General features: G+C 43.0%; 1 protein-coding gene across 1 annotated transcript in view; it reads right to left on the minus strand.

Annotated features, from left to right (window-relative positions):
• Positions 1 to 235: 235 nt before the first annotated feature.
• The window catches only part of LMBRD1 (LMBR1 domain containing 1), a 205278-nt gene continuing 183818 nt past the window's right edge, over positions 236 to 21695 (minus strand). The window contains exons 15-16 of the mRNA XM_075864151.1: positions 1565 to 1656; positions 236 to 822 (exon numbers count right to left, since the gene is read on the minus strand). Of these exons, the coding sequence (XP_075720266.1) occupies positions 700 to 822; positions 1565 to 1656 (215 nt within the window). The 3' untranslated portion in view covers positions 236 to 699. The remainder of the gene's footprint in view (positions 823 to 1564; positions 1657 to 21695) is intronic.

Here is a 21695-nt window from a genome sequence, read left to right on the forward strand (position 1 = left end):
GAAAGATCCCATCGAGTTGGATTGAAACGTTGCTGGGGTAAATAAAACACACCACTTTATTTATTCACAATTTGGAGTGCTGCCTCTACTTTTTGCTTTTTGTACCCATGTTGGAGATTTTTTTCTGGAGAACATATAAGTAGTTATTTTAGTATAATCCTATATCTATAATACTTACATAGTATAGAAGATCTAGTTATATAAGACACACAAACAAAAAAATGGACCTTAGAAATTATAGTTCAAGACATCGTAAGGTTTTATTAGTCATCTATAAAATTTTGCAAATGTCAATTTATTTGATAAATTAAAGTGTCAGTAGCTTGGAAGAAAAAAAATGCCATTTGAAAAAACAAAAAACTAATCATTAACTATTAGACATAGATTAATGGATATAATTGGAACTCTGTGAAGGGTAGCTATGGGGTACAATGAAAGGTGTGCATTGGCATCAGTTTCTTTTAGTGCATAGTTGAACACATTTTAGGCTTATGTACATTTTCAGCCTTGGATGCAGTATTTTGTATATAATTTAAGTACCTGAAACAAATAATTAGTAACACGAAGACTGTTTCAACCCATAACATATTTACACATCAATTACTTTTCAACCATAAATTAAAAATACATCTGTTTTTTTAACTATATTTTAAACTTACAGTAAAACTGCTTTTGCACAGAGCATAGCAATGCTGCATATTATGTATATATATGTGAAGGCTCGTCATCATCACTTAGATCAGAATCATCATCTTCTACTTCTCCTTCAATAACAGATTTCTTTCCTTTGCAGCAGGAGACAATGAATCCAATAAAGAAAACCTAAAATGTAACATGACAAGACTTGAGGGACAAGTTTACGCAGCAGAATATTTTGTACTGGAGATGCAGTAGAGTGAAATAAGCCTTTCCGGTATGCATGTAATAACCCAGTAAGTTTACCTTTCGTGCTATGGTAAAACCTATGGCAATTCATTATGATGCCATGATGCATTGCCTCCATTAACAAGTTCAGTATGCTATCTGCATGCTTTTGGGGTTTTCTAGACTCTAATAAAACAATGTCTTAGGTAAATGCATCTTAAGCTGGCACGAAACATATGATAGTTGTTTGCCAACACTAAAAGATATCAGCCCAAACTCCAGCATAAGCATGACCGTTCGGCTTGACATTGTTTCAATATGGAGGAAGGTAGATAAGATGCCTGAAAAAGAACTATGGTGCTGCATTCATTATTGCCAGTCCCTACAGAAATGAGACGGTCACCGGATCCCTTTAAAAACAGTAAACTCTGCTCAGAAATAACGAATGTCAAGAGACAAATTTATTTGATAGAACGTCAAAATTCGATATTTCATAGGGTTTATTTTTCCTGGTTAGATCCTTAGTTGTCACAGGAATATCTATAAAGAATTTTTATGAACTAAACTAACACGTCAATCCGATGCTCCCTTAGGGATGTCAACTGAAAACAATATACCCCCATGACAAAACGGTGAGCATTCATTGTATGTACTAAATTCACTAGACGTTTAGGATATATAGATAAGGGTAGGTACTTACGCCAATGAATGCCCAGTTGCCAAAGTAATAAATGGTGCTGAAAAACCAAAACTTATGCAGAAACAAGTAAGTGCGAGTAACTGTACACTGATCTGGAAGAGATAGTAATAAAGGCTTTAATATACAGGGCATATCCATTATCAGCACTAAAATACTTATAGCAGTGATAATATTTATATAAAGCTATACATTTGGTCTTCTAGAAGCTAACATGTTATACTGTTTATACCAACTAAAGGTTACCAAACAATAGCCAAATTATTTCTACTTCTAAACTGGGCTTGAGACCATCAAGTTACAATATAGAAATCTTATATGTTCAGATAATACTGTAGAATAAAAACATTCTTTATATGAAAGTACTAAATAATAATAATCATAATAATATCACCATTATGAATCATGTTGAAAACCCCATAGCACGTGTGGGCACTGAACTAGTTATTTCACAGGGTCACTTATCACAGTAATCAAGCGCACACGTCATGAAACTGGTAACCACATTCATACATCAGTACTTACATCTGGTCCGTGAATGTTATATTGGCCACTAGACCCAATCTAGGCAGACTGTCATACATCCTTTGCAGCCTTTCCCCCAAGTCCTCATAAAATGGATAATGTTCTGATACCTTTATTCGTCCACTACAAGACCTGGACGCATGATCTGTCCCATCGCTAATGACGGCAAGTTAAACCAATGTGCGTTGAATGTACGGCACTGGGAGCTTGTACTTATTGCTCAGCGCTGTACACTTATGGTGCCATGATCGCAGTGGCACAGATGTCATGGCCGCCATCAGGGCAGTACTAGTGTTAGGGGCCTGGCCAAACCTAATTGAAAGGGGGCCCGGCAACTGCCGACACTTGCCTTTGGTAGAAAAAAACAGGCCCCTGCAATGGGGCACGTTCTTTTCACCAAAAGAAAGTCGTGAGCTGCAAGCCCCCCCTCAAACACCAACCGATCGCACGCAACTGTGAGCTACCACGCACAACCACGGACGCCTGCGCGCTCCCGCGAACGCACGAGCACACACGACGCACCTGGGCTGCCTCCTCCTTCTCCTCCAGAGCGTAGCTGCGTAAGGAGAGGGGGAGGAGTCAATTTGTAGCACGGCGGCAGGCGTTCTCCCATCCCCGCCATTTTCTGGAGCCTGGAGGTGAAGGACTGGACCTGGGAGACATCGCCTGACAGAGGCGGAAGCCAGAAGCTCTAAGTAAGTCTGAAAGTGCTGATTAAGTAAGGCCCTGTTCACTCAGAGTATTTTGCAGGCAGAAAAAAATCTGTCTCAAAATTCCTTAGAGAATTTTGAGGCAGATTTTGACCTGCCCACACTATCTTGCCGCGTTTTCTGCTGCGTTTTTTGCCAGCGGCGATTTAGGACAGCAGACAAAAAACGCAGCGAAAAATTCATTTTCTGCCTCCCATTGAATTCGATGGGAGGTCAGAGGCGGAACCACGGCAAGAAAGGACATGCTGCTTTTTATTTTTCTGCGATTTCAGATGAAATCAATGGGAGGCGGTTATGGAAGTTTTTTTACGCGGATTCTGACGCAGTGTCCGAGTCAATATCAAGGCCCAAAAACTCTAAACTGGGCCTTATGGTTAGGGTAGGAACACACTAGGCGCGAACACTGCAAATTTTATGCAACACATTTAATTGCAGAAAATCTGCAGCGTATAACAGTAGAAGCAGAGTGGATGAGATTTGAACAAAATTGTAACGGATGTAGCGGCGATTCACTTAATTGGGAAAAAACTGCAATAATGTGAATGTGAGAAGGCTGCAATACTCTGAACTGCACTACATCTGTGTCGACGATTCTCAGAGAGCAAGTAGAAATGAAGGGGAAGCAGCGCTCGTACAAGCGCTGCACTCCCTTCAAAACAGCTGATCGGCGGGGGTCCTGGTAGTTGGACCCCGACCCATCAGCAATTGATAACCTATCCTGAGGATAGGGCATACATTTTTAGGGGCAGGGAAACCCCTTTAAGTATTATATTCATTAAATCTGCAGAAAAAGGAATAAAGTCTGCATATTTTTACGTTAGCGTAAAGTAGGGCCTTGCCAAAAGAGTCTACCTTGTCGTGGTTGCAGGCTTCAAAATCTTTCTTCCAAATAAAAAGTTATTTAGTTATGTATCACACAAAGAGCTTGATATGGTGTTGGACGGAGTATCGATAACGGGCGGTGTCACGGTAGGGGGGCCCAAACAATTTAGCTGTATGGGGCCCTGGTAGATGTGCTCGAGTCTTTAATCCTGGCTGTTTAATCCTTGTGGTGTCTTGATAGCATTTGCGGCAACACAAAGGATGGGGGAGGGTCTCTGATACCTGATTGTCATTCCTAACTGATTTAAGAGACAGTCCTGGGTCCTAACCGGAGGCATGCCCTAACAGTTACCGGAGAATTTTACATGCACACATGGAGGAGTACAATAGGTATTCAAATGCATTTGAAAAAAATAATAATAATAATTAAATGGAAAAGTAAAAGTCCCCTTGTGGGACAAAAACGAAAGAAAACATTTTATTCAAAGTCTTAAAGCATGAAAAAATACACAGATAATTTTTATCCCCTTAATCGTTAAAACCCGTACAATAAACTTAAAATATAATTTAAGGTGTTTAAAGAGAATCTTTCATCAAAAAATGACCTATTATTGAATTTAGTTTTAAATTACCCCTAGCGATCGTTGACCTCTGGTATGTCTTTATAGAAGCCCAAAGATGGCCGACCTGGGGGCCTTCATTAGGCCCCAGACTGCCATGACAGCCCCAGACTGCCTGATGGTCTGTCAGAGGGGCCGACTTCCTTTCTAATGGCTTAGACGTTGCAGTCACTATCTAGGGGGCGATCGAAGTGGTTAAAAGAACCGGGATCATAGTTATGTCTGTTACAGCCGACACCCACTCAGTATGGAGCCGTTTCAGCATGTGAGCCAACTCCATACTCCCCCTTTGGTGGCTGTCACGTACAATTATGTCACGTCACCGAGTTAATAAAACATTACTACACAGACCTCTTAAATTTGCTTTGTGCAACCATTTTACTTTAGAAATTATGCTATAAATGGATCATATGGAGTCCAAAAATGTAAATTTATACTAGTTATTATTATTTTATTTAAAAAAATCACAGAAACATAGTAAATGTACATTATGTGGCAAAAACAATAGTTTGTTAAACTCCATTATTTGGAACCATATATTAAACAGATGATTTCAATGTATTGCTTACAGATATAAACATTGTCAATTGAACACATTTTATAATGGTTGATGCATTTTCTTTGGTTTTTCAGAGTTACACATTTTTTTGGCAATTGTAATTTTCTCTATCTTATGATCTGCATTAAAAAAAAAAATCCTAAAATATTGCATTTTTCACTTTGACTGCTGAGATTAACAATAGACACACTTCCTGTTAAGTAGGGATCACTTCTCAGCAGATTTTATATATATATATATATATATATATATATATCTATCCATCACTCAGGCTCCACACCATTTACAATAGGTGATGGCCACAGTTCCACGCCCATCATTTCCTGCACAATTATCTCTGAACAAGTCACAGAGCATGTCTAGAAAGCTTTCTCTTAACGTCAAATAGGTCAGCTCCAGACTATTGTTTCCTATTGTCCATATGGCTGCTGTAAAGCATCTATGGCTGCTGTAAAGCATCTCTCTACATGCTGTTAACAGTAACTCAGACAAGATAGCCGTCTCCATATTTTATATATATATATATATATATATATATATATATATATACACACACATACACAAATACACATATAGATATATATATATATATTTGAAAAGAGAAAATATTTCACAAAATAAAGACAACTTATACATACATATGTGTATACACACACACACACACACACACACACACACACACACACACACACACACGTGTGTGTATATATATAAATATTTATTTATTTAACATTACATTTTAAGAACTAGTGTCAAAACTGAATTTCTTCCACATTCCAGTTAGGTTTTTGCATCTAAAGTAAATGCTACATGGTATGTACTGAAAAGTTATACCAACAAATACACCCCTAAACACAAAAATCAAGCAAACAAATAAAAAAGGTATGGCTCTCTAAATGCATTTAAGGCAAAATCTGAAAAATACGCTGCGTCCCCAAGACGACAATGAGCTGGAGCAGTGTGAGAGGCAGAAAGAGAAAACACAGAAACATAGAAAGAGATAAGGGAGCAGAATGTTATTTTCCCTATATGTGTGCCTTGTATAAAAGACATGATAGCAGTTAGACTCCTCCAGGGGAGAAAATACTGGGCCCCATAGAAAACTTTTGACTGGAGCCCCCGCTCCCCTGGGTATCACACAACCTCCCGTTGTATATGGTGCCTCCCTATAGATTCCGCCACACAGCACCCCCTATAGATAGCACCATACAGCCCCCTGTAGGTAGCGCCATACACAGCAACCTGTAGATAGCACCATACACAGCCCCCTGTAGATAACGCCATACAGCCCCCTGTAGATAACGCCATACAGCCCCCTGTAGATAACGCCATACAGCCCCAAATCCCCCTGTAGATAACGCCATACGGCCCTCCTGTAGATAATGCCATATACAGTCCCCCCTGTAGATAAAACCATACAACCCCCCTGTAGATAATGCCATACAACCCCCTGTAGATCACGCCATACAGCCCCCCCTGTAGATAACGCCACACAGCCCCCTGTAGATAACACCATACAGACCAACCCCTGTAGATATCTACAGGGGGGGCTGTATGGCGTTATCTACAGGGGTTGGTCTGTATGGTGTTATCTACAGGGGGGCTGTGTGGCGTTAACGCCATATATACTCCATCCCAAAAAAAGCGGCCTATAGTTTGTCCTACAAAAGAGATGTGTCCCCTATCCACAGGGTAGAGGATACATGTGTGATCGCTGGCAGCGATAAGGAGAACGGGGGACCTGAAGTCCCCGAAGTTCTCCATGAGAAACCTCGGACTTCCGGAGTTCAATAAAAATGAAAGGAGCTGTTATGGCAGAAAGGAAGTGAAGGGAACAAGTGAGCCCTAATCTACCCACCGCCCTGTCCCTGCCTACTTGCAACGACCCGCCCTAGGTGACGGGGTACAACTTGGCTGCGGTCCCTACGCTGACTAAGTGCAAGGGGATACAAACAGGGAACAAGCAAGGGAAGGGGCAGTAGCCCACGGAACACCGTGAGGAAACGGAGTGGTGAACGAGCCAGTCAGGATCAGGATGTAGTGGAGTATACAAACGCAGAGCACGGAGCAGGAAGCAAGCCAGGGGCAGAGCGAAGCAGAATAAGCGGGAACTGAAGCAAGGCAGAAGCAGGCTGGAGCGAGGCAGCAGTGGGGCCAGGAATCCAAGAAGAATCACAAGCAATGAGGAAGAGAAAACGGCAGGTATAAATGGACAGGGGGCGGAGTTAACTCCGACTGACCAGGCCGCGATAGGCTCTCCCACTCCTGAGCCTGCCACCCTGATTGGTGGGAGCCGGTGTCAGTCTAAGAGGTCTGGCCTCAGGTGTCGACTGATTAATCCTGGGAGTATCCACAGACGTAGTGCCTGGCAGATCCTTTACAGTACTCCCCCTTTTATGAGTGGCCACCGGACCCTTACTAAGAGGACCCGGTTTAGTGGGGAAGAGAAGGTGGAATCTCCTGACCAATACCCCAGCGTGAACATCTCGAGCAGGTACCCAAGTCCTCTCCTCCGGCCCGTATCCTCTCCAATGGACCAGGTACTGGAGGGAGCCCTGGATCATCCTACTGTCCACAATCTTGGCCACCTCGAATTCCACCCCCTCAGGGGTGAGAACGGGAACAGGAGGTTTCCTCGAGGGGGACCAGGACGGGGAGCAGCGTTTAAGGAGGGATGCATGGAAGACGTCGTGTATGCGAAAGGATGGGGGCAGCTCCAGACGGAAGGATACAGGGTTGAGGACTTCAATGACCTTATAAGGCCCAATAAATCGGGGAACAAACTTCCTGGACGGGACCTTAAGGCGCAAGTTCCTAGACGACAACCACACCAGATCCTCGACGACAAACCGGGGGTTAGCAGAGCGTCTTCTATCAGCCTGAATCTTTTGTACGCTCTGGGACGCCTCTAGGTTCTTCTGAACCTGGGCCCAGACTGCACAGTTCCCGATGAACGTCCTCTACCTCGGGATTATTGGAACAACCAGGAGAAACGGAGGAGAACCTTGGATTAAACCCGAAATTACAGAAAAACGGGGAGACCCCTGACGAGTTACTAACCCGGTTATTCAGGGAAAATTCGGCGAGGGGAAGGAATGAGACCCAATCAAATTGACAGTCAGAGATGAAACACCTTAAATATAGTTCCAGGGATTGATTAGTCCTTTCCGTTTGGCCATTAGTTTCGGGATGGAAGGCGGAGGAGAATGACAGATCAATCGCCAACTTTTTACAAAAAGCTCTCCAAAATAAGGAAACAAATTGTACCCCTCTGTCAGAAACGATATTGACTGGGGCCCCATGGAGACGCAGAATGTGTTTAACAAACAAAGAAGCTAACGTCTTGGCGTTAGGTAGTTTCTTAAGGGGCACAAAGTGGCACATCTTGCTGAAGCGGTCTACTACCACCCACACCACCGACTTGCCCTGAGATGGAGGCAAATCGGTGATAAAATCCATGGAGATATGGGTCCAAGGTCTCTGGGGAATGGGCAAAGAACGTAGTAAGCCCGCAGGTCGGGACCTAGGGGTCTTGGACCTAGCACAAACCTCACAAGCGGCGACGTAAGCCCTAACGTCTTTAGGCAACCCAGGCCACCAATAGTTCCTGGTAATGAGGTGTTTGATACCCAAGATGCCAGGATGACCAGATAGTGCGGAGTCATGGTTTTCCCTGAGTACCCTTAGCCGGTATTGCAGGGGGACAAACAGCTTGTCCCCAGGGAGGTTCCCGGGAGCTGAACCTTGAGCAGCCGCAATGTCAGAGGCTAAATCAGAATCAGTGGCAGAAACGATTATACCAGGGGGTAAAATACAAGCAGGATCCTTCTCAGAAGGAGGATTGGCCATGAAACTACGTGACAGTGCATCAGCCTTAATATTTTTGGACCCAGCCCTATAGGTAACCAAGAAGTTAAATCTGGTAAAGAATAGCGCCCATCGAGCTTGTCTAGGATTAAGCCTCCGGGCAGATTCTAGGAAAACCAGATTCTTGTGGTCAGTAAGGACCGTTACCTGGTGTCTGGCCCCCTCCAGGAAGTGACGCCACTCTTCAAAAGCCCATTTAATGGCTAAAAGTTTGCGGTTGCCAATATCATAGTTACTCTCCGTGGGCGAAAACTTCCTAGAGAAGTAAGCACAGGGGCGGAGATGGGTGAGGGAGCTGGTACCCTGGGACAAGACGGTCCCCACTCCGGACGCGTCAACCTCCACAATAAATGGCTCCCTTTGGTTGGGCTGAACCAGCACGGGGACCGAGATAAAGCACTTCTTGAGGGTCTCAAAAGCCTGGACGGCCTCAGGAGGCCAGTGGAGGAGATCAGCACCCTTGCGAGTGAGGTCCGTAAGAGGCTTAGCGACGACCGAGAAGTTGGCAATAAATCTCCTGTAATAGTTAGCGAACCCCAAAAAAACACTGTAGCGCCTTCATGGAGGCAGGTTGGACCCATTCCGCCACAGCCTGAACCTTGGCAGGGTCCATGCGGAATTCATGAGGAGTGAGGATTTGACCCAAAAATGGTATCTCCTGTACCCCAAACACACATTTTTCGGTTTTCGCAAACAGATTATTTTCCCGGAGGACCTGGAGAACCTTCCTGACATGCTCCACGTGGGAGGACCAGTCCTTGGAAAACACCAGTATGTCATCAAGGTACACTACAAGAAAATTTCCCAGGTAATCTCTCAGAATTTCATTAATAAAATTCTGGAAGACGGCAGGGGCATTACACAACCCAAAGGGCATGACCAGGTATTCGAAATGACCTTCGGGCGTGTTGAACGTAGTCTTCCACTCATCCCCCTCTTTGATGCGGATAAGGTTATATGCCCCCCGTAGATCGAACTTCGAGAACCATTGGGCCCCCTGAACCTGATTAAAAAGATCCGGAATCAAAGGAAGGGGATACTGGTTCCTTACTGTGACCTTATTCAAGTTCCGATAGTCAATGCACGGCCTAAGACCACCATCCTTCTTCCCCACGAAGAAGAAGCCAGCACCTACAGGAGAAGTCGAGGGGCGAATGAAACCCTTGGCCAGGCATTCTTGGATATACTCCCTCATAGCTTCACGTTCAGGACATGAAAGATTAAATATCCTACCCTTAGGAAGCTTAGCACCAGGTACCAAATCGATGGCGCAATCGTAATCTCTATGAGGGGGCAACACCTCGGAGGCCTCCTTAGAAAACACATCAGCGAAGTCCTGAACAAACTCAGGTAGCGTGTTTACCTCCTCACGGGGAGAAATAGATTTAACCGAAAGACATGACATCAGGCATTCACTACCCCATTTGGTGAGATCCCCAGTATTCCAATCAAACGTGGGATTATGCAGCTGCAACCAGGGAAGACCTAATACCAGATCGGACGATAATCCCTGCATCACCAGTACAGAGCACTGCTCCAAATGCATGGAGCCAACAAGGAGTTCAAAAACAGGAGTATGCTGAGTAAAATAACCATTAGCAAGAGGAGTGGAGTCGATACCCACTACCGGGACAGGATAAGGCAAATCAATAAAAGGCATTTTTAGAGACATAGCAAATTCCACAGACATGATATTAGCAGATGAGCCAGAATCCTCGAAGGCACTGCCAGTGGCAGACCGGCCAGCAAACGAGACCTGAAAGGGAAGCAAAATTTAATTGCGTTTCATATTAACGGGAAATACCTGTGCGCCCAAGTGACCTCCCCGATGATCACTTAGGCACGGAAGTTTTCCGGCTGCTTATTCTTGCGCCTGGGACAGGTGTTCAGTAGATGCTTGTCATCCCCACAATAGAAGCAGAGACCATTCTTCCTGCGGAACTCTCTACGTTGTCGAGGGGACATGGAGGCCCCGAGTTGCATAGGTACCTCCGAGTCTTCCGTGGAAGAGCGAGGAGACGGGACCTCGGGGGGGGGGGGGGGGGGGGGATCGCAGGGAAGTCAGAGGGGAAAACATTGAAACGTTCAAGCTGACGTTCCCTGAGACGTCGGTCAAGTCGTACTGCTAGGGCCATAACCTGGTCTAGGGAGTCAGAAGAGGGGTAGCTAACAAGCAGATCCTTCAGGGCGTCAGATAATCCTAACCTAAACTGGCACCTTAGGGCCGGGTCGTTCCACCGAGAAGCTACGCACCACTTTCTAAAATCAGAACAGTATTCCTCAACAGGTCTCCTACCCTGACGTAAGGTCACCAGCTGACTCTCGGCTAAGGCAGTCCTGTCAGTCTCGTCGTAAATGAGTCCGAGGGCAGAGAAAAAACGATCAACGGAGGAAAGTTCAGGGGCGTCAGGAGCCAAGGAGAAGGCCCACTCTTGGGGCCCTTCCTGGAGTCGGGATATAATGATACCCACTCGCTGGTTCTCGGAACCTGATGAGTGAGGTTTTAGACGGAAGTAAAGTTTGCAACTCTCCCGGAAGGAGAGAAAAGTCTTACGGTCCCCTGAGAACCGGTCAGGTAACTTGAGGTCGGGTTCTAGAGGTGAGGTGAGGGGTACTACTATGGCAGCGTCAGACTGGTTGACCCTCTGAGCCAGGGCCTGGACCTGTAGGGAGAGGCCCTGCATCTGCTGGGTCAGGGTCTCAAGGGGGTCCATGATAGCGTCAGCGTAGGAGAAATGGTAGACTAGGTATGGGCTTGTGATTATGTTATGGCAGGAAGGAGGTGAAGGGAACAAGTGAGCCCTAATCTACACACCGCCCTGTCCCTGCCTACTTGCAACGACCCGCCCTAGGCGACGGGGTACAACTTGGCGGCGGTCGCTACGCTGACTAAGTGCAAGGGGATACAAACAGGGAACAAGCAAGGGAAGGGGCAGTAGCCCACGGAACACCGTGAGGAAACGGAGTGGTGAACGAGCCAGTCAGGATCAGGATGTAGTGGAGTATACAAACGCAGAGCACGGAGCAGGAAGCAAGCCAGGGGCAGAGCGAAGCAGAATAAGCGGGAACTGAAGCAAGGCAGAAGCACGGCAGTAGCAGGCTGGAGCGAGGCAGCAGTGGGGCCAGGAATCCAAGAAGAATCACAAGCAATGAGGAAGAGAAAACGGCAGGTATAAAATGGACAGGGGGCGGAGCTAACTCCGACTGACCAGGCCGCGATAGGCTCTCCCACTCCTGAGCCTGCCACCCTGATTGGTGGGAGCCGGTGTCAGTCTAAGAGGTCTGGCCTCAGGTGTCGACTGATTAATCCAGGGAGTATCCACAGACGTAGTGCCTGGCAGATCCTTTACAGGAGCGCTGGTCACGCATGCGCACAAGCGCGACCGGTGCACAAGTCATTTCTATGGAGCTGCCGACAGACCCCGGAAGTCCGAGGTTTGTCACGGAGAACTTCGGGGGACTTTCGGTCCCCCGTTCTCCTTAACGCTGGGCGTCCCAGCGATCACACATGTATCCCCTATCCTATGGATAGGGGATACATGTCTTTTGTAGGAACAACCCCTTCAGTGGCGTCGCGTTTTAGAAGCCATAGCGGCTGCTAGCGCCATTGGGGGGGGGGGCGTCGCTACGGCTGCTATAGCGGTAGTTACGCCACTGGACTCCTCCTAGTAGCTCAGGGAAAATAGAAATAGAGTTGGAGTGGAAAACTGCTGAAAAATGCCACATACAAGCCATATAGTGTTATTCCTTATGTACACACATGACAGCTTATCCTGAAATAATAATGGTTAGGTACACTTAAATTTTCACAGTACGCTAGCTGTATAAACTTCCAGGATCATTTTACATTTGATAATTGTGGCTTAACAAGAGTTAAGCCTATGCTTGTTTGCAAAGTATAAATGAAAACAGATCCAATGGGGATAGCATTCTTGTCACCATCTGCAACCCCGCAGCTGCTCACCTGAATTACTGACAGATCAGGAAAATACAGATGGCGCACTATAGAAACATGATTGCACAAATTATCTCAAATTTTCAGAAGATTGACATTAAAAAAAACAATGGAAACTTCTGAAACTTCATGAGGTCTTCATGACATCTTATTTTAGGTCAGTTGCAACATTAAAAGCTGATTACAAAATTTTAAAGAAAAGTAAAAACTTGCTTAATCCCTCAAAAATCCCCTTTATGGTTGCTGCTAAGGGTATTTACTCTGAATAGACATGGGCCTACAGCACAGGGGGAGAACGTATCAATAGCAGCTGTAGGTCAAAGAGGGATAGATGAAATATGTATTTACTGCTTCTACATTCTTAATAATTTTGTATATAGTGCAGAATAAGATCTACCGAATGCAGAATTTATGTAATCGGATAAAGCAGTATCTAATGTCTCCTTAGGTGAGAACGTGACAGTTGTAAAGTGATGACCTGTTAGGTGATAATAGCTGCTGGGTCTAACAAGACGCAGATCAGCTCTAAATCGTGACAAATGTAAGAATATCAGTTAATTTTACATCTGAGCTAGCTACAGACAAAATCTGTACACTAGAAAATGTTAAAATTATATAGTATTATAAGTCCGAATGTTAGAATTATATAGATATTATATATGTTCTATTCAGACAGTTTGAGGAAAAAACACACACACTATATATATATATATATATATATATATACACACACACACACATATATATATATATATACATATACATATACATACACACACACATATATATTTATTTAAAAAAAAAAAAAAAACAATACCAATCTGCATATGTAACCTTTGCCAAACTCCCAAATACTGTAAACATAAATATATTATATGTACGCAAAAATAATTGTAAAAACATTTTAGTACGCCTTGTAATTAAACATGGTTAGTTATTATGCAAAAGTTGTGTGGGTAACCGGGGATTGTATTTACAGAACGAAGGAAAGCCTTCTTAAAACACAAAAAGGTGTATTCTACATCCATTATGTGCAAACGCCCGTAAAATACAGATAAGCAAGAGGCACAGAAGCATAGTTGCCAACAGTCCCGATTTTCGTGGGACGGTGCTGTGACCTGTACAGCAAAATGGGCGGTTTTACACTAATTTTGATTAAAAGGAATGTTAATGTGTCATTTTTTGGGGTGTTCCTGCTTAGAACAGGACCGAACTTAAATTGCCATGATTGTATGATAAATGAGGCTTTAATAATCAGAATGTACAGAGAATACAGCAGCTCTAAAACTTTTTTTTTTTTGGTCTGGGTTTTAGGCCTTATTCACACGAACGTGTCCGTTTTGCACTCCCAAAAAACGCTGCGTTTTGCACGCGCAAAAGTTCAGTGTGACAGGTGTATATGGTGCGAGGATGCGTGATTTTCACGCAGCTGCCATCATTATGACACTCCCTTTTTATGTGACGACACAGTAAAGGAGGAGGGGATTTTGTTTCCCTTCTCTTCTTCAACAGCTGTAGCGCGAATCGCGCGCATCAACCGGAAGTGCTTCCGTGTGCCGTGCGCGATTTGCACGTACCCTTTGACTTCAATGGGTGCGTGCTGCGCGAAACACAGGCAAGTATAGGACATGTCGGGAGTTTTACGCAGCGGACACACGCTGCGGGAAAATCACTGACAGTCTGAACGGCCCCATTCACTAACATAGGTCCGTGAGACGCTCGTGAAAATCACGCGCGTATCAAGGACGTATAACACGTTCGTGTGAATAAGGCCTTAGAAGATGAACGCACAAATTTCATGAGCAATTCCAGAACAGGAAAGCGCGCGCCTATTGTAAATGTTATTAAAACACAGTAACGCATGTATTAACATGAAACATTTAGCGCAATACAACAACCCGACAGTTAACGGCATTATTTTATTTATAGGATTATGATGATTAGTTTTAATTCTACCAAGTCTAGTTCAGTGCTGCTCCTCACAGTCACATATTGATATCATATCACGTATGAATATTCCTTTTACATGCAGTTTTAACGTTTTTTCAACTTTCCAATTGAATTCCACCATAAACACTTATTTAAAGATCAACATAGGTTTTCCTAAAACGGTCATACAAACTAAATGTCAAAATTATTTTGTTTTTGGTGGTTCAGTTTATGTCCAGGGTGTTACCAAAGTTGTTAAATCAATGATTGGGAAATGTTGACCGTATATAATATTATATTCCCAGGAGGTAAAAGACGTGTGGCTATTTATCCAAATTAATCATTTAAACTGCCAACTGCTTCTATAGTGATCAATTTCCCTTTCAAGATTTAAACTAAATGTGCCATTTTACCAGCCAGCATTGATGGTTCTATTTTAATAGCATTCAAGCCATATTTATACCATCTTATTAAAGGTAGCAATTATGGTAAATGTGCTTCTTTCAACTATTGTTTTTGTTCTGTTACCTCTCCACCTGGTTAAAAAACACCACACGACAAAAAAAAATTAGAAATAGCCCTAAAGGCAATTTATTTTGTAAGAAATTCTTAAACTTTTTTTTGTAAACAGAAGAAAAAATAAAAAATTCTACATATTACCCCTATCTCGTCCAGAGAAGAAAAAAACAAACTTCATTTTATCAAGAGTAAAATCTCGGACTGCTCTTCAAATGAGAAACGGATATATACTATACAATATGTAGAGTGTTAATGATCTGAGAGACTTGATAGCGTGAATTATTTATATAGTGGTAAAAAACAGTCAGGGTTCTGATGCTTCAGGAAGTACAAACTGTTCCGTCAAACACTCAACTACTTATCACAGCTGCCAATTATACAAAACTGCATTTCCTAACAAACTTTCAATAAAATTAAAATTTGAAACAACCCTTAGCCTTTTAATAACCTATGAACTTTCCCACCACCCTTTTGGCAGAAAAAATAATACACAGCTTCTCGAGTAATTTGCCTTTAATGTATATAAGATCATACACACAGTCATCTTAAACTCTGAAGAAAATGGCAGCATTCAAAAAAGAGAAATACAGCAAAAAAATTAAAATGAAATACATTTATAGAAAATGCCAGTGTAAATATAAGTGGAAAGAATTTGATTGCGTGTAGATTAAAATAACAAATAAATCACCGCTAAGTATAAAAAAAAAACATACAAATTTAATCCTACAACAATCTATTCACAAAAACCATAATACACAATAGAAATTACCGATATATTTTGAAGGGGTTTTCCAGTCATAAAAAATTGACGGCCTATCCGCAGGATAAACCATCAATATCTGATCGGTGGGGTCCGACTTCCGGCACCCAAATGCAGTAGTACATGTAGTCATCACATGCTACAGAGGTAGGAAAAAGTAAAAGTAATAAAAATAATATACAAGGTATTCCCTTTTAAGCCAACCGCTATTGCTACCTATAAGGCCTCCTGCACACTTCCATCACCGTTTTCACAGCCGTTTTTGACGGGTCCATGAACCCGTTTTAGCGCCCGTGTGATTTCCGTGTGCACTCCGTATTTCCGTGCGCCAAGCATGGTACTGTCCAGGGTGCTGAAAGAGCAGGGTTGTTCAGCGCTAGTCACTGTACAGGGTGATGAAAGAGTTAATTGGCTGCACTGATCAGCGGTAACTCTTTCAGCACCCTGGACAGTAACTAGCGCTGAAGAATGACCATGCCCATCGCTCGCAAAATACAATTTATGATATAAAAAATATAAAAAAATCAGTTCATACTTACCCAGAACTCCCTGCATTTTCCTCCTGTCCGGCCTCCTGGGATGACGTTTCAGCCCATGTCACCGCTGCAGCCAATCCAAGGCTGTAGTGGTGGTCACGCAAGTCTGTATGACGTCAGAAGGCCGGCCTCCAGGGATGACGCTTCATCCCACGTGACCGCCTCTGCAGCCAATCACAAGCTGCAGCGGCCTCTGCAGCCAATCACAGGCTGCAGCGGCCACATGGACTGCCGCGTCATACAGGAAGGTCGGACTGGAGGAAGAAGAGGGACTCGTCACCAAGACAACAATCGGGTACGTATGAACTGCTTTTTATTTTATTTTTAATCAGCAGCCTCTTCTCTCTATCAGTAATTGATAGAGACAAGTGGCTGCCGATTAGTGTAATGTATCTGTAAATGTACTTCTGCCCGCCCGGCCGTTGCTAGGCAACGGCTCCGTCACACACGGACGGCACACGGATGCCTTCCGTGTGCCTTCAGTTTTTTTGACGGCCCCATTCACTTGCATGGGCCTCACGGTCACAGAATCTCGGACCAAAGTAGGACATGCTCTACTTTTGTCGGAACGGAGCAACGGGACCGTAAAAAAACCTGAAGTGTGCACGGCCCCATTGAAATTAATCGGTCAGGGTGCTAGCCGTCAGAAAAATGGCTAGCACCCTGAAGAAAAAGACTGAAGTGTGCACTAGGCCGAAGGCTGGGTTCACACATATCACATAAAGTTTATGCTGTGGAACCGGCCTGAAAATCCTTAAGAAAATCTGCATGTGTACGGATTTTGTTGTTGATTTTGGTGTAGAATTTAGCCACTGATTTCACTCATTGCAATGAATGAAATCCATGCTGAAAATTTACGCCATTTCCACAACAGATGGTGCACGTTGTGTATTTGAAAATCTGGAGGATGCCTAGAATACGCAGATTTTTTGTGTTGTGAGTGAATAGTGTTCGTTAAAACCTACTAACATGGTGCAGTACTTTGTTGCAGAATTTTGGTGCGGGTTCCGTAACCGAAATTCTTTAAGTACGCATCGTGTGCATCCACCCTAAGGGTGTATTTAGATATTGCGTTCAAAACTGCTTAAAAAACAATGCATTAAAAAAAACGCATGCAGTTTTACTACGGTTTGCAGGTTTTCGAAATGGTTGCGGTTTTTATAGGTGACTAACATTTACTTAAAATGTTTCAATAATAAAAATGCAGCAAATCCTGGTAACCCGCTTGTTTTTTTATGTGGTTTCAACCGCACCTCAAAGCTTTAGGCCTCTTGCACACGCCCATTGTTTTCTTCAGTATCCTGTCTGGTTTTTTTTTTGCGGATAGCACACTAAACCATTAATTTCTATGGGGCCATGAACACATGATGATGTTGATTTTTAATTTATCAAGCTACAGCTGCACTCCAAAGAATACATTGAGTCGATGCAATCTTGTGGACTGCAGTCACTCAATAGCAAAAAATCAGTAGTCCTACAAAAAGGTCTTAGTGTAGCCTAAGGCTACATTCATACGACAGTGAAAAATGGCCATGTTTTTTTTTAACAACCCGTGAATACGGGCCGTTAAAAAATAGTAAATGTTCTATTTTTGGCCGTTTTCACGGACCGACGGCCCCCATAGCACTCAATAGATCAGTTTTTAACAGCTGTTTTCCAGGAATCAATCCTTGTAAAGGCAGTTAAAAGCTGATCCTGGCCCTCACAAGAAGATTTCCCAGGCACAGCGTTACTTTATGCGCTGAGCCAGAGGAAGCCCTTGAAGTCATTGTTAGTATATGGACTGTGACATCAGGGCTTTCAACTGGAGTACCCGGCCAGAGCATCGTAAGCTCTCTGGCCAGGGGCTCGCGTCTTGGATAAGCCCTTGACGTAACTGTCCATATATGGACAATGATGTTAGGAGCTTTGAGATGCCGGAATCCCTGGCCAGAACATCGGAAACACTCTAGCCAGTGATTCCGCTCTTAGAGAGAGCCCCACATATGGACAGTGATGTCAAAGGCTCCTCCAATAGCAGAATCACCGCCCAGAACGTCTGCAATGCTCTGGCCAGGGATTCCACACCTAGAGGAGCCCCTGGCATCACTATCCATATATGGAGCAGAATCCCCGGCCAGAGCGTTGCTGACTCTCTGGCTGGAGATTCCGCTTCTGGAGGAGGCCCCTGGTGTCACTATTCATATATAGACAGTGACGTCAGGGGCTCCCGCAAGGAGAGGAATACCTGGCAAGAACATCGGCAACACTCTAGCTGGGGTTTCCACTCCTAGAGGGAGCCCCAATGTGCGTGACGATAACTACAGTGTGGGGGGGGTGTGACGCTATCTACACGGGGAAAGTGTGGTGCTATCTATGGGGGGGTGTCGTTATCTTCAAGGGGGTGTGTGTGGCTCGGTTTACAGAGGTGGTGTGTGGCACTATCTACATGGGCATTATCTAGGTGAGTGACACTGGCAATATCTACATGGGCACTGTAGCACTATCTACAGTGGGCACTGTGACACTATCTACAGGAGCATTGCCAAACTATCTACATGGGTACGGTTTTGTTTTTAAGGGGTTTGGACAAAGAAAAATCTGGCTAATTAAAAACAAGTACAATTTTTTAATGGCCATAAAAAATAGATGGCAGACGGTTGACAATCAGACATTTTTTCGTGTGAAAGAAAGACCTTATTCTCACAGTGCAGATTGATGCAGATTTTGCATGTATTTTTTAAGCCAAAACCAGAATTGGATTCAGTATGGAAGACACTTTAAGGCTTTCCTTGGTTCCTGGTTTTGGCTTAAAAAATACATGCAAAAATCTGCAACAAATTTGTTCAAGGCGCAATACATGCAGATTGTGTTAAGGGTATTATTTAATGAAGTGTTTAAAGCCGAAACCAGTTGTGGATCATAAAGGGAGAGAAAGTATAAAAGACAGATACTACTTTTCTTATTTGAACACATTCCCGGCTTTGGCGTCAAAAACGGCCCGAAAATGCCTCCCATTGATTTCAATGGGAGGCGGAGGAGTCTTTTTCCCGCGAGCGGTAAAACACCACCTCGCGGGAGAAAGAAGGGACATGCCCTATCTTCGGGCGTTTACGCCTCTGACTTCCCATTGACTTCAATGGGAGGCAGAGAAAGCATATTTCGTGGCGTTTTATGCCCGCGGTGCTCAATGGCGAAAAAAGCCCCGAAAATCGTCGTGCAGGGAGAGGAAAATCTGCCTCAAACTTCAAAAAAACTCAGTGTGAACATAGCCTTAGGCTGGGTTCCCACATAGCGTAAACATTGCAGAATTTATGCAATGGAATTCTGTGCGGAAATTCTGCAGCATTTACAGCAGCAGCAAAGTAAATGAGATTTGAAGAAATCATGCACATGCTGCAAAACTGCGGTGCAGTTTTTAAATCCGTAGCATGTAAATTTATGCTGCGTATTTGTTGCGGGTTTTCCCCATTGAATTGGGGAAGTAAAACCAACAGATAGCCTAGTGTTGTGACTTTTGCAGTGGAAATGCTGCAATTCCGCCGCAAAAAAAAGTTCTTTTTTTTTTTTTCTTAAAAAAAAAATAAAATAAAAAATTGCTTATACATGCGATCACGGTGTGCATATGGTTTCTATGGCAGCCGAGGGCCTAACAAAGGCCCCCAGGTCTGCCTATAGTGAAGGTCATATCATAGGTATGGCATAACAGTTTTACACTGACAGGCATAATACATTGCAATACAGAATTACTGCAGTGTATTATAAAAGCAATAAAATGATCGCATAGTGAAGTCCACCAGTGGGACTGAAAAAAAACCCAAAAAACACACTTTTTCCCCTTACAAAATGCTTTATTATAAAAAGAGAGAAAAAAGAAAAAAGTTACCCGTATTTGGTATCGCCGCATCCATAACGACCCATACTATAAAACTATTACATTATTTAACCCGCACGGCAAACACCGTCAAAAATCTAATAAAAAAACAATGCCAGAATTGCTGTTTTCTGTTCATCCTGCCTTCAAAAAAAATGTGATCAAAAAGTCAAATCTTTGATAGAAATAATCAAATCTCCAAATTGGTGGCGCGGAAAAAAACTAAAAAAAAAAACCCATTGGCAGACAAAATAAAGCAGTTCTTTAGATAATGGGACACAAAAAAATAATTTTGAAAAAAAACACATTGTTTTTACAGTGTAGAAGTATTAAAACATAAGAAAATGTATACATTTGGTATCGTCTCAATCGTAACAACCTGCTGAATAAAGTTATTTTATTCCACACGGTAAACTGCGTAAATTTAGGACGCAAAAAAAGAGTGCCAAAATTGCTAGTTTTTCTATTCTAGAAAAAAAAAAAAACGTAATCAATAAATTATATGTACCTCAAAATGGTGCTATTAAAAGATAAAACTTGTCCTGCAAAAAGTCCGTAAACCGCTACAGCGACGGAAAAATTTAAAAAATAGCATGGTCACTAAGGGGTTAAACCAGCAGACCTGTCCAAAAAAACGTTTTTTTTTCCCTGTTCTAAAGTACAAGGATGCCATAGTGTCGCTCAATAAATTCCGACACCCAATGGTAGTACTCAAACCCCTTGTTACACTGAAACATGTCTAAAAAAATATTTTTTTTATACAAATTTGTGTTGTCATCCCAAAGAACGTTCTCTGTAAATAGGGACCAATGTCAATGACACATTAAATTAATTCTACAATCTATACAATATAATGTCCATGAATATCTCAAATAGTAAAATATCTTATTCAAATTTACCACCTTGTCTAAAAGTATCTGCAACACATTACAGTTTAATTGGTCTCCACTATAATCTCATTTTACTATTCAATATTTAAAATGTTTACTACAAGATGTGAACCATAACACAAATGAGAAAAATCCGATGTAGATGTATTGCATCACAATCTTGGCAAGATGTAAGGCCATATTTAACTTTTCTTTTAAAATTACACAGCTTGAATAGATTACTAAATGATAAAGTGTCTACTGTGTTCCTACCACTGTGCCCTTGCTGATATTTCTTGGCACATATTATTTTCCAATATAAAAAGGGCATTCTTGGCTAATAAAGCATTTCCTTTGACCTTGTCTTGCAGGGCTTCCAAGACACTACAGAAGTGATGACCCAAGGAGTGTGTCACTGGGGTTTATCATAAATTTCTTGCTGGTTTTAAGTCTTGGCCAGTTGGATTTCTGCCCAGTAAAGTATTTGATGAAGTAATTGTTCATAGAAGGAACAGATGGGCACACAGTCGGAGTGAGAAAACTGCGGGAAAGCCTTTCTAATTACAGCACTTCCCTTTCAGTGCCGCTTATTTATAGAGTCCAGTGTAGA

The sequence above is a fragment of the Rhinoderma darwinii genome, chromosome 4, assembly GCF_050947455.1.
Source record: "Rhinoderma darwinii isolate aRhiDar2 chromosome 4, aRhiDar2.hap1, whole genome shotgun sequence".
Lineage (NCBI taxonomy): Eukaryota > Metazoa > Chordata > Amphibia > Anura > Rhinodermatidae > Rhinoderma > Rhinoderma darwinii.